The sequence below is a fragment of the Ochotona princeps genome, chromosome 17, assembly GCF_030435755.1.
Source record: "Ochotona princeps isolate mOchPri1 chromosome 17, mOchPri1.hap1, whole genome shotgun sequence".
Classification (NCBI taxonomy): Eukaryota; Metazoa; Chordata; class Mammalia; order Lagomorpha; family Ochotonidae; genus Ochotona; species Ochotona princeps.
The window spans coordinates 35999819-36013112 of record NC_080848.1 but is presented as its reverse complement, the minus strand read 5'-3'; the positions used below and the strand labels follow the sequence as shown (position 1 = coordinate 36013112).

The 13294-nt window shown below is 51.1% G+C and overlaps 2 protein-coding genes across 4 annotated transcripts in view; both read left to right on the top strand.

Moving 5' to 3' along the window:
- The window catches only part of PHF12 (PHD finger protein 12), a 51481-nt gene extending 43579 nt beyond the window's left edge, over positions 1 to 7902 (top strand). For 2 of the 3 annotated variants that reach the window (XM_004593923.3, XM_058676714.1), the window contains 7 exons: positions 272 to 1067; positions 2615 to 2740; positions 3373 to 3516; positions 4803 to 4901; positions 5531 to 5613; positions 6210 to 6348; positions 6656 to 7902. In XM_004593923.3, the coding sequence (XP_004593980.1) occupies positions 272 to 1067; positions 2615 to 2740; positions 3373 to 3516; positions 4803 to 4901; positions 5531 to 5613; positions 6210 to 6348; positions 6656 to 6990 (1722 nt within the window). In that variant the 3' untranslated portion in view covers positions 6991 to 7902. Of the gene's footprint in view, positions 1 to 271; positions 1068 to 2614; positions 2741 to 3372; positions 3517 to 4802; positions 4902 to 5530; positions 5614 to 6209; positions 6349 to 6655 lie in introns of those variants that run through there. The other variant, XR_009247005.1, reaches the window with a different exon arrangement.
- Positions 7903 to 9391: 1489 nt separating this feature from the next.
- Positions 9392 to 13265, top strand: DHRS13 (dehydrogenase/reductase 13). The gene is made up of 5 exons (XM_004594018.4): positions 9392 to 9688; positions 9769 to 9887; positions 10830 to 10953; positions 11091 to 11402; positions 12364 to 13265. The coding sequence occupies exons 1-5, from the start codon at positions 9562 to 9564 to the stop codon at positions 12816 to 12818; spliced, it is 1137 nt and encodes a 378-aa protein (XP_004594075.2). The 5' UTR covers positions 9392 to 9561; the 3' UTR covers positions 12819 to 13265.
- Positions 13266 to 13294: the final 29 nt, after the last annotated feature.

The window sequence follows — 13294 nt, the reverse complement described above, 5'->3', positions numbered from 1 at the left end:
TATCTAGGGTTCTTGCTGAATATTGGTCACAAGGTGAGCCTTAGGGACAGAGCCCAAGTGCAAATCCCATGCTCTGCTGACCAGGTTTGCCTGCTGACGGTACCAACAAGTCTTGCTTGGGAAAGGAAATGGAATCCTATCAGGAGTCAAGCACACCCCTTCTGGGCTTTGACCACGGGACCTCGGAAACAGTGCTTGTCGGCTCTGCTGTGGCGGGAAGGATCAGCGCCTCCCAGGCCTCTCACCATCCTCTCCTCTCCTTCCATTGCAGTGGCTCTGTAGTGTTGTTGCGCTCCAGTGCAGCATATTGAAACATTTATCTGCTAAGCAGATGCCTTCGCAGTGGGACTCTGAACAGACAGAGAAGGCTGATATTAAGCCTGTTATTGTGACTGACAGCTCAATCACCACTTCCCTGCAAACAGCTGACAAGGCACCTACATCTGCCCACTACCCTTTGTCCTGCCCCTCAGGGTTTAGCACCCAAAACTCCATGAGCTGCTCTCCACCCCACCAGCCCTCAGCCCTAGAGGACATCAGCTGCAGTTCTTGTGCGGAAAAATCCAAGAAAGCCCCTTGTGGGACTGCCAATGGGCCAGTGAACACAGAGGTGAAAGCCAATGGTCCTCACCTCTACAACAGCCCCACTGATTCCACGGACCCCCGGCGACTTCCAGGCGCCAGCACCCCCCTACCAAGCTTCTCACACCGGCAAGGCTGGCCCCGGCCCCTCACACCACCAGCGGCTGGGGGGCTTCCGAACCACACCGTCGGCATCATTGTGAAGACAGAGAATGCCACTGGCCCTAGCTCTTGCCCCCAGAGGAGTTTGGTTCCTGTCCCAAGCCTGCCCCCTTCCATTCCTAGCTCTTGTGCCAGCATTGAGAACACCAGCACTTTGCAAAGAAAGACTGTCCAACCACAGATAGGACCTCCGTTGACAGATTCAAGGCCACTGGGATCACCCCAAAATGCCACCCGGGTGCTTACTCCCCCTCAAGCAGCAGGAGACGGGATCTTGACCACAGGAGCCAACCAGCGATTCTGCTCACCAGCGCCATCATCAGGTGAGTGCTGCTTAGGCTGGGGTGATTTTGGTATTTTACATTCTGCCCAGCAAATAAGACTTAAAATTTCTGAAGTACTTACACTCCTGTGAATACTTCACAGGACTTTTTTTTTCTTTTGAGATTTATTTATTTATTTGAAATGCAGAGCATCAGAGAGAGAAAGGAAGAGACATAGTTTTCATCCGCTAGTTCATTCCCCAAATGGCCACCATAGCCTGCTGTGGACCAGGCCAAAGCTAAGAACCACAAATTCTGTCCAGGTTTCCCACATGGGTGGCAGGGACCCAAATACTTGGGCCATCCACCACTGCCTTCCCAGGCACATTAGTAGGAAGCTAGCTTGGAAGAGAGTAGCCAGAACTCAAATCAGTATTCCTAATACAGGATACCAGTATCACAAATGCTGACTTGACCCTCTGTGGCACAGTGCTAGCCATATAGGATTGTGATCTCTATTGTTTGTGTTCTCCTCCCCACCCTGTTTGTGTAATAGAAGAGGAAACATGTGTGAACCTGTCCCAATTTAAAGATGGGACTGCTTAGGCCCTGAGAGCTCAAATGATTTCCTTAACTGTGACCTGCAAAGTCAGCGGCAGGATTGGAACTATAATCTGGATGTCCTGATTTCTCCCACCTTCCAGGCCGTAGGCTTCTACCTGCTTTGTTCTGTCATCTTCAGAAGTAGTGCATGCTCTCTGGATCACCAATGTCTGAGTGACAGCCTTACAGTTTCATGTTCCATGTAAGACTGGAGCTAGCTCATTTGAGGAGCTACCATATCAGGGAAACAGGAACAGCAAGTAGCACTGCCTTATATAGTAGCTGCTGAGTGGGATGCCCACTGGGGTTGATCTGGCCTAGAAGTTTGCCCTCAGACTCCATCCCAAAGGGCCATCCCTTAAGTCTGTACTTGGATGAATAGGGGCTTGCTTGCTTAGCTGCCCCAGCAACCTCTCGGGACCCCAAAGTTACTGACCCCCAGCACCTGAACCAAGTTTTAGATACTGTTGAAACCCCCTGTGGTCTCTCCCATCTGAACTGAAGTCAGCCTCCTAGTCAGCTGGGAGTCTGGGTAACCAGGCGACTGATTTCCCTGCATGGGGGCTCTTGGTCCCAGCATGGCCCTACTCTCAGGCTGTTTTCCTGTCTCTATATCTTTTACTACCACCATGGATAGATTTTGCACGCTGAGTCAGACTTCAATAGGTAGGATCTGCAGGGGCAGGTATTACTTTTAAGATAGAGGCAGCAGGGAAGAGGTGACCAGGCCCAGAAAATGAAGCTGCCCCACCACTTTCCCAGAACAGTGCATTGCAGTGGCTCTCTGCTCTGGAGACTGCTGCGTGTCCAGGTGCATTGTCGTTCCATCTGCCCTTCCTCACCACACGTTTTTAGCTCTAGGAGTTCCAGAGCCTATGAGTTGAGAATCAAGAAGGGAACGTCACCTTTGGTCCGAAATCCAGACCTGTCTCAGCAGTGGGGGATTGGATCAGTGGGTTTACCTCAGGCGACGTAAGTAACAAGTTTTCCTGCTCCGTCCCCAGATGGCAAGGTCAGCCCCGGCACGTTATCCATAGGAAGCGCTTTAACCGTACCCTCTTTCCCAGCCAACTCTACTGCCATGGTGGACCTCACCAACTCACTTCGAGCATTTATGGATGTCAACGGAGGTGAGTAAGTGAGCTGCTTCTGTCCTACCGACTGCTATGGTGTCGGGGCCATTCCTATCTGTCTGGTGGTTCATTTCAGAGAGGAAGAAAAGGGATGAACACCTTATCTCAAGGGACTAGGGCATGGGGGCTTGTGTGTGGAGTATCACTTTGGGTAGAAAATTGGATTAAGAAAGCTAGTTCTGTCTTCTGCACATGCGTGTATCTGTAAGGGAGTCAACAGAGCCAAGACAAACCAGAAAACAAAGAACAAAGTCACTTTAGCAGATCGCCTGGTCTTCAGAACAAAACCAGGAGCTTCCTTCTCTAAGTCGAGGAATCATCTCTGGGAAACCCCCAAAGTCAAGGGGAACGGGTACAGATCCTTGACCTCTATGAAGAGAGGAGAGTGGGTAGAAACCCAAGTCTCAAAGCCAGACAACCAGCCTGTCCCTTTAGACAGGCAAGTGGTTTATTTTGCTCTGCCTTTCTAGGACCAGTTTCCCTGAAGTCACATGGCGAGATGCCTGACTCTGTATTCAGTGCCGTGTGGCTGGATTTCAGAAGTGCTGAACTGTTTGCTCTGACTTTTAATTATTTCCATATTCCATTTCCACCTCAGCTGCTTTTTAATCTTTTTCTTTGATTAATAGAAATCGAGATAAATATGCTGGACGAGAAGCTGATCAAGTTTCTGGCCTTGCAGAGAATACATCAGCTTTTCCCTTCCCGGGTCCAAACTTCACCAGGCAGTGTTGGAACACATCCACCGGCTTCCGGAGGGCACCACACAGAAGGTGCGCATGCACACACCTGCCAGTAAACTGCCAGCTCTCCCCTCTGTGTGTGATTAGCCACCAACTTCCATAGAGAAACTCAGCTTCCAGTATCTCATATGTCCTTGTGTGCCTTGGAATGGTTTAGTAAAGCCCACCACCCTACCTCCCACAGAGCAGGAACAAAATGGCAGATCACACTGGAAAGTAACTTACTTTCTTTCTTTTTTTTTTTTTTTTAAGATTTATTTATTATTACAAAGTCAGATATACAGAGAGGAGGAGAGACAGAGAGGAAGATCTTCCGTCCGATGACTCACTCCCCAAGTGACCACAATGGCCAGTGCATGCCTATCCGAAGCCGGGAACCAGGAACCTCTTCCCGGTCTCCCACGCGGATGCAGGGTCCCAATGCTTTGGGCCTCCTCGACTGCTTTCCCAGGCCACAAGCAGGGAGCTGGATGGGAAGTGGAGCTGCCGGGATTAGAACCGGCGCCCATATGGGATCCCGGCGTGTTCAAGGCAAGGACTTTAGCTGCTAGGCCACGGCGCCAGGCCCAAGTAACTTACTTTCATATGAGTCCATTTCAAGACAGCTGAGCAGCTCCCCATACCTTTGGATATATGTGGTGTGCTTTCTAATGAGTTGCTTTCAAATATTTCAATTAGAAGGATTGCCCAAGAGGGAACTTTAGAAGGCCAAGTAGAATAACAAGCAGGCGAGGCTCCTTGAATTTCTTCCCAGATGATTAACTCTGCATAGATATCTCTAAACGTTACTTTCTGAGAGCCTTGCTTCTTCAAAGCCTGATCATTAGAGCAGCAACGTTTGCATCACTTGAAAGCTCATAAATAATGCAGAATGCAGGCCCACCTAGACTAGCTGACTCGTATCTGCATTTTAACAAGCCCTAGGTGGTTTTTTTTTTTTTTTCACATTAAATTTGAGAACTACTAATCTATGCCTTCCCCTGTTTTGTCGGAGTAATGTCCACTGAGATATCCCATTATCTCATATCCCATAGGATATGGCCAACCCATATCCTAGGACCTTAAATACTGCTGTCCATGAATTGCATGACCATCCTCAAAGGTAATTCCCTCGACAACCATGTTGGGTATAACATAAGTGGGGAGAGAAAGAATCTTACCTGAAAGTGGTTCTGTGTCAGGCATGAGTTTGGAAAGATGAGTCGTTCAGTGGGATTTTCCCCAGGCCCTGAACCAAAGGTCTAGCTTTGTTAATTACTATTTGCATCACGGGTTCTTTCTTTCTGACTTATTCTGTCTCTGTGTTTGTCTTACAGTACAAAGAAAGGAGGTACAGGCCCGAGCTGTGTTCTACCCCCTCTTAGGGCTGGGAGGAGCTGTGAACATGTGCTATCGAACCCTCTACATCGGGACAGGTGAGCCAGCCAGGAAGCTGGGATATGGCCTGAATTTGTCTGCGCCTTTAAAAGATTGACACTCCTAGAAAAGGGTGAGAGAAGCCCTTTGCCAAAGTGACTGGTGTAACCCGATGGATGACCAAGTAAGAGAGACTAATAAAGCCCTGGCTCAGGCTCTTTGTCTTTATCTGGATTCAGTGTAGTATCAGGCATCCTCTTATAAACACCATGGAAGAGACTGAGGAGAGGGCAAATGCCTGTCCCTGGGGTCTTTGCAGAAGCCATCGGCTCACACATACCTGGCCCTGCAGCTGGCACACAGGGCAGACAAATTAGCCCTAAGCCCCAAAATGCCTCTGTCTCAACAGAAATGATACTCCCGTATTGTGTTCTCTTCGGTAGCTCACTTTGCCCCTCTGAGTAGCAGCCATATATTCAGAAGCAGATCAGCTGGCAGGAGCAGGTGCGTGGAAGAGACATCAGTTTTGTTCAAAAGTATGAGGAGAGGGCCCTGAGCCTTCTCTCCCCTTGGCATCTCTGCTGGTACCCATACAGAAGCTAACTTCCTCCCTCCCTCACCTGTCCCACACGTACACCTTACAGATTGTTCTGTGCCTTCCTTTTCCTCTACTCTTGCCACCTTGTAGGAGCTGACATGGATGTGTGCCTTACAAACTATGGTCACTGTAACTACGTGTCCGGGAAACACGCCTGTATATTTTACGATGAGGTAAGGACAGACGTGGGGTGGGAGGGAGTGTTTCCAACCTAGGGCCTCTCCCAGAGACTGGGATTTTTTTAATTATTATTATTTTACTTTATTTAATTTATTTATTTATTGTTCAGTGCTCTGGGGTGGGTGGGAGTTGGGTCCCCACTTCCCTCCCTGGAGAAGAATCTGGGGGTAAAAGGGCATCCTGCAGTGCTGCCTGCTTCCTAGGAGCAGGGCTATCATTTCACCTGAGGTTGGTCACAGTGCATCATAGGCAGCCAATCCTAAAGCAGGGGAGGGGACCAGCACAGAAAGACCAAGCCCTGTGAGTTATGTTCTGGTGCTGTGCCAGTGTGCATCATCTCAGTGGATCCAGTGCTGAGGAAGAAAGAGACTAATCAGTGGGAGAAAAGGGATGTGGTACAGTGGGAAGGAGGGGTTCCCCAAGGAGGTATAACCCAAGCTCCCTTCTTACAGGTCTAGGGACATGATGAGGGCAGATAGGGAGAGCTCCCTAGGTAGAGCAGCACAGCCTTCTCCATGTGTCCTCTCTTCCCCTAGCCCCAGGCCCCACGCAGCCGACCACACATCTTATCTCCCCTCCTCCTCCTCAGAATACCAAACATTATGAGCTGTTAAACTACAGTGAGCACGGGACAACGGTGGACAATGTGCTGTATTCCTGTGACTTCTCTGAGAAGACCCCGCCAACCCCCCCAAGCAGTATTGTTGCCAAAGTGCAGAGTGTCATCAGTAAGTTGGAGCAGAGGCCTATGGCCCCAAAGCTAAGGCAGGGTGTTTGTGACTCACTGCCTTCCCTATCCTGTTGGCCAAGCTCTCCTTGCTTGTGGGTCCAGGGAAGGCTACAGAGAAGCAAGTGCTGAGCCACCCACATCTGTTTACAGCCCTGTTTGGGAACTTCAGACTCTTTCTGAGCATCCCTCATCCCTAGTCATGCAGCAGTTGGAGTGGGGAGATGCGGGGGCCCCGCCTTGGCCAGCAGCCCAGATGGGTTGGCTGTACGCTTTTCCTTTCCTGTGACCGTCCCCATTTTTCCCAGGGCGCCGCCGGCACCAGAAACAGGATGAAGAGCCAAGTGAGGAGGCAGCCATGATGAGTTCCCAGGCACAGGGACCGCAGCGGAGGCCCTGCAATTGCAAAGCCAGCAGCTCAAGCTTGATTGGGGGCAGTGGGGCCGGCTGGGAGGGCACGGCCTTGCTGCACCATGGCAGCTACATCAAGCTGGGCTGCCTGCAGTTCGTCTTCAGCATCACTGAGTTTGCGACCAAACAGCCCAAAGGCGATGCCAGCCTCCTGCAGGATGGGGTCTTAGCAGAGAAACTCTCTCTCAAACCTCACCAGGGCCCTGTGCTGCGCTCCAACTCTGTTCCCTAGGGCAGTGGCTACCCCGCCACTAGCCTATCCACCCAAGACTCCTGCAATGCAAAAATGTACACAAACCAAGCCCGGTGTTTTCTAGACTCTGCCAGAAACCCTTCAACTACAATCTTTGCATGAAATGAAGAAAACCTTTTGACTGTTTTTTAAGGGAAAAAAAAACTTTTTCTTTTCTCAAGTTCTAGGGGGCATTTGCACATATATTTGTACTCAACATTTCATGGGAAAGCGGCAGACCCGAGCTGAGGAACAGCGTGGGCAGGGAGGGGAAGACCTGTGGCCTGGATACTTCCTCCAACACAAAGCCCTTCCCCACCCACCTTCTGCTCCCTCCCCCTCGCCCGCCGTTGTAAAATAATCAGAAACTTGTTCTATTTTGTGGCAGTGACAATAGTTTTATATTAAAAGAAAAAAATACAGTTTTCATACAGCAAAATCTATACAATATCATTGTTTTATTTAATATAAAGCGCTACCCACCCCTCTTCCACAATCCCCACCCTCCGAGTTACTTCCCTTTCTGCAGCGGTTGCACTACAGGTAGCTACTGTGTATTATGGACAAATGAGAAATGGATTCTTTTTCTGGCTGTCCATCTATTTTATTTCAGATAAGGAAAAGTGTATTTGGATTTTGTGTAAATACATCTAGTGATGACATTTTTCAATGTTTTTAAAAACTGTACAGTACTACATGTGGTAGAGCGTTTTCAAATTGTCTATTGTAGCAAAAATGTTTTGTCGTAAATCTGTTTTGTCTCCTTTTTTTGTTCTCTCTTCCTCCAATCCCTGGCTCCCTCCTCTCTTCCCACCCCCACAACTAGTACCAATGTACATAGTAATTGTAATGTTTTAGACTTTACAGAAACTTTCCTGTATTCTGTATATAAAAAAACAAAAAGATTTCAAATTATGTTTTCTGCCTGTCTGTCCTACCTGTCATCACCCTTAGGGGACCCTCCCTTCGATGTGGGTCCAGCAGGTGGGAGACTGTTAGAACAGGTCTCCATCCCTATGGGAAATTGGAGAGTGAGGGAAGGCATATGGGGAAAGAAGCCTGAGCTGGGTGGAGAACAGTGGAAAATTACGGGGTGCATCTACTCAGTGTGGGGTTGGGGTATCCTCTGGAGAGCCCTCCAGTCCTTAGAAACTCACACCACTCATAGTTAAGTGACTTGCAATGTTGGCTCCTCTACAGTGGCAGTTCCTCTTCAGAACCGGAGTCTGCTGTTTTACCTTAGTTCTGAAGTCCTCATCAACCAGCCTCCATCATTCCCTCCCCCAGGCCTGAGAATCTTCCCCAGGAGTTTTTTCTAAGGACAGTCTCTTCAGAACAGTCTCGGGTGAGCAGGTGGTGCTTGTGGGGTTATCAGAATTTTGCCTTGGTGACACAGAGGAAACAGTTTATCCCTGGCCTTTTCCCACAGCACCTACAATTGAACCCTGAGCACATAGTACAGCTAAGTGAGGTAACATACCCTGGAACTGGGGCTATCCGGCTTCCATCCACTCTGACTCTGGCCTCAGTCATTCTGTTCTGCCTGATGGGCTTCTTGCATTTGGTAACAGCAGAAACACACATTTGCCCAGTATTCCTGAGGCTAACCAAAGTGCAACAACTGGTTATGAGATTATCCTGGATCAGGATTTCTGCAGCAATGATTTCCTCCCTCCTGGTCAGGAATGCCTCCTCAACACCATAGTTGTTTCTTCCATTGTGTGATGGGACCTCCTTGTTTTCCACTCCTGAAAGACAAAGACCTCTCTTCCTGCTTCCCCTCAGAACCTGGCTAGAGGAAAGAAGGAATGAGTGAACCTTCCATTCCTTATAGTCGTTAACTGCCAACACCACTGTGAGCACAGGGTCACCTCTGGCCTGTATGGGGAGAACTGGGAAGACAGAAGCTGAGGGTTAGATGTGAGGATAGGAAATTAAGTTTCTTCTCCAGAGAAAGATATATGGCAAATAAAATTTAAATCCTGAGTCCATAGTGCAACTCAAAACAAAACCTTTTTTTTCGCGATCTCTCCCTGCCTGTGTTCTGCCCTTCAAATACATTGTTTTATTTAAAGTGTTAAGAAAAACGGCACCCGCACTGGTGATATTTGAAGAGACACAGGAACATGCACACACATCTCCAGCAGCTCCTCAGCCACAATAGCAAAGGCGCTGGGATGACTACACAGCACGCCCACGCCTGAAGGGGCTTCCCTCACTTCCCAAGCACAGAATTACCAGCCTGCAGTGTGCCGTGGGGCCCGAGGACACACCCACACCTGGAAGTCATTCACACCCAGAGGTTTCGCACAGACACGTAGGACCTAGCGCGCCCTCCCGGGGTGGCCGTGATGAGCACATACACTTGAAAGGGTCCACGGAGCCGCACGCCTAGGGGGCGCTCACAGGGCACCCACGCACTCGCACGCACACAAACACTCCTGCCTGCCTCCGCCTTCGGAAGGCCGAGGCGCGCCTGACTTTCCAGGCCCGAACGGGCTGATCGGCAGCCTCTGGGCGACAATCCAGGATCGCGCGGGCCAGGGGCGGGAGCCAGGAAGCGCCGCCGGCATGGAGGCGCTGTTGCTGGGCGCCGGTTTGCTCTTGGGCGCCTACGTGCTAATCTATTACAACCTGGTGAAGGCTCCTCCGTGCGGCGGCATCGGCAGCCTGCGGGGCCGTACCGCCGTGGTGACCGGTGAGGGCTGCGGGGGCGGTCGGGGTGGCTGGGGGCAGCGGCCCACCCGACTCAGCTCAGCTTTTGCCCGCCATCCACAGGCGCCAACAGCGGCATCGGGAAGATGACAGCGCTGGAGCTGGCGCGCAGGGGAGCGCGCGTGGTGCTGGCCTGCCGCAGCCGGGAACGCGGGGAGGCGGCCGCCTTCGACCTCCGCCAGGTGAGGGAAGGCGGCGGGGGCGGGGGGATGGGGTGCCCTTGAGCCCAGGCCGCATCGGGACACAGTCTTAACCCCCAGGTGAGGCGAATGGAGCTCTTTAAACCTAGAAGAAGGGGTGCAAAGGGTTCTGGACGAGGAAGGGAAGCCAGAGCCAAACTGCGAAGACTCTGAGGCAGTAACTGCAGTTGTGACGTCAAAGGCTCAGTAGGAGTTAAGGCAAACAAAAGGAAGGGAACTGCTGAGGGAATGGCACATGCAAAGACCCAGAGGCAGCACAGCTGACCTGATTAGAAAAACTGGGGGCTGAGAGGGGAGTTACCAAGGCAAAAACAAGAAGTAGGAGGCAGAGAAGCAGAATAAAGAGGCTGGAAGGGTGAGCTAAGGCCACTTCTGGAGGGGCTTGAGAGATCCTGGGAAGAGTTTGGATTTTAAAGGTGGGCAGCAAGATGAGCAGCAGGTCCCTAGCATGCCCTGGACTGTCAGATTGGCCCCTTGCAATAAACCCCCTTGGTAGCTATGTGGTACCTGGACTGGAGGGGTCAGGAGAAGGTAAGAGAAGACCAGTAAGAATCTGCCATAGATTTCAGGGTGAGTAGCAACAGCGAAAGGGGATGACAATAATAATAATAATAATGGCAAGTCCCAACATAATACTCATTGCATGTATCTTACATACATCAGCTTTTTAATCCTTCCAGCTCTATTAAATATTATTATTACCATTTTACAGTGAGAGAAATGAGGTCCACAGAGACTAACTTTCTTGACCCTAGTTTGCAATCTAAGAGGCAACATCAGGATTTAAATCCACACACTTATCCATTACATTAATGCCCTTAGGGCCTATGTTAATATTTGGAGGGAGACTCAGAATTTGGGGTCTAGGAAGAAGGAAAAAGAGGGAATTTGCATGGTGACAAACCAGCCTGTGTCGCTCCACAGGAGAGTGGGAACAACGAGATCATCTTCATGGCGCTGGACTTGGCCAGTCTGGCCTCAGTGCGGGCCTTTGCCACTGCCTTCCTGAGCTCAGAGCCACGGCTGGACATCCTCATCCACAATGCTGGTGAGGAGCAGCAATCCCTGTGGGGGAGGTGGGGAGTGACCAAAGATAACTGTCTCCCTCAGCCAGTTTTTTTCTGCGGATCTGTGGGTACACTGATGACTGTTTGTGGAGCAGCTCACACCCAGCTCCTCTCCCAGGGATCAGCTCCTGTGGCCGGACACGGGAGACCTTCAATCTGCTGCTGCGGGTGAACCACGTGGGCCCCTTCCTGCTGACGCACCTGCTGCTGCCCCGGCTGAAGACATGTGCACCCAGTCGTGTGGTGGTAGTATCCTCGGCTGCCCACCGACGTGGACGTCTTGACTTCACCTGCCTGGACCGCCCCGTGGTAGGCTGGCAGCAGGAGCTGCGGGCATATGCCGACAGTAAGCTGGCCAATGTGTTGTTTGCCCGGGAGCTTGCCAACCAGCTTGAGGGCACTGGTGTCACCTGCTATGCAGCTCACCCAGGTAAGGCCAGATTTTTTTGGCTGTTCCTGACTCTCCCTCTCCTATCCTTGCTCCATCCTGTGCTTCCCCCTTCCACTCACTAAGGCACAGAATCTCAAGCAGAAAAGACCCTGTCCAGGGAGGGATGGCCTTACAGTCAGATTGTCTTCCAATTCCTCCTCTCACACCACAAATTCGGTCCAGAATATAGGGCAGGTTCCCATGAATGCAGATGCAGGCTCTACCCTTGAGGAACATGATAACAATGATGATGACGATGATAGCTAATAATCATACATTCATTCAGGAAGCATTTGCTGAGTATAAATAGTAAATGCAAAGGCTCTATGGCACAAGTTTCTGGTGTGCTCAGGGGAGGCTTGTGTGGATAAAGAGAAGGGAAAAATGGCAAGAGATAGTGTTGCAGAGAGGGACTGGGTCATGAGGGGCTGGCAGTCCGCTGTAGGCATTGTGGTGTTTACTCTTTGAGTAAACCATTAGTGCACTGACTCTTCTTTGCGTTTAGGAAATAGGTTGTATGAGATCTGCCCTACCCTTATGAGTTAGCATCCTGCATTTTAGGAAATCACTGCCTAATGCTCATTGGTAATTATAACGAAGACACCAGCAACATTAGGCCTTAATACAAGTCCACATTCCTAATGTCGAAACAGTGGTTGCTATACCTTAGGTGCTTCACAAATGCTCGTTACACAAAGGAACAGGGCTCAAGCTAAAAGAAAATATGGAAAGAAACAAAATTGTGGAAACAGGGACCCAGCATGACCCAAACCTGGAAGAGCTGGATGGTCAAGCAGTTTTCCTGGAGGAAGGAGGCCTCCTTTAGCAATGAGTGATGTTAGGTTTAGGGCCCCTGAATGCCTGGGGTGGATATTGCCCTAGAAAAGGTTGTGTCCTCTACGCCCCACCCAGTCCCTTTGGCCCTTATCCTGACAACTCCTGTCTTTCTTCCTGCCCACAGGCCCTGTGAACTCAGACCTGTTCTTGCGCCACGTCCCTGGATGGCTGCGCCCACTTTTGCGTCCAGTGGCTTGGTTGGTGCTCCGAGCACCAAAAGGGGGTGCTCAGACCCCCCTGTACTGTGCTCTGCAAGAGGGCCTTGAACCCCTCACTGGGAGATACTTTGCCAACTGCCACGTGGAGGAGGTCTCCCCAGCTGCCCGAGATGACCGTGTAGCCCACCGGCTGTGGGAGGCCAGCAAGAGATTGGCAGGGCTTGGGCCTGGGGATGAGGATGAAGAACCTCAGGAAAAGCCCCAGTCTGAAGACCCAGGGGCCCAGTCATCTCGGAACAGCCCCCACACAGAAGAGGCTACCTGTTCGGAACCCTCCCCCAGCCCTAAGAGCTCACCAGACTGGGCTAAGGTGACCCAGCGAATTCCGGTTAAAGCTGGACCTCAGTCCCAAGACCTCTAGGCTCCAGGCTGGGATGCTTCCCATGGCACTTGGTGGCCCTTGCCCACTCCAGCTAGACCCACATGGACCCTGGGCATTGAGGGCTTTGCCACCAAGGTTGCTTTGTGGGGTCCTCCAGGTGTGTCCCAGATGGCTCTGTTCCAAGTAATGGGTGTCGTTTGACATTTCTTCCACAGAGGGACCCCAGACTGAGTGGGAGGCGTGCTAACCCTGAATGGCAGTTTGCCAGTCCCCACCCTCAGTGACTGTGCTGGAAGCTGGAGCAGGGCCAGGGTGGCCCTGCTGACACTGACAATAACAGAGCCCTTTCAGCAGACCAGCTAGCTGACTCAGCTACCCTCCACTTCTCTGGAGGCCGGATGGGACTCCCGCTCCAGGTCTCATAGCCAGTTGAGAGCAGGCGCTGGGCTTCGAACCCGGGACTGGGACTCCAGGGCTTCGTCGACTGACTGGCTGTCTGGGCAGTGATTCCTAAG

What these genes read in the sequence shown, in the direction of transcription:
- DHRS13 (XM_004594018.4), top strand. Translation starts at nt 9,562, where the DNA reads ATGGAGGCGCTGTTGCTGGGCGCCGGTTTGCTCTTGGGCGCCTACGTG. An exon ending in CCGCCTTCGACCTCCGCCAG is followed by an intron (nt 9,888 to 10,829) that starts GTGAGGGAAGGC and finishes GTCGCTCCACAG; the next exon opens with GAGAGTGGGAACAACGAGAT. An exon ending in CATCCTCATCCACAATGCTG is followed by an intron (nt 10,954 to 11,090) that starts GTGAGGAGCAGC and finishes CTCCTCTCCCAG; the next exon opens with GGATCAGCTCCTGTGGCCGG.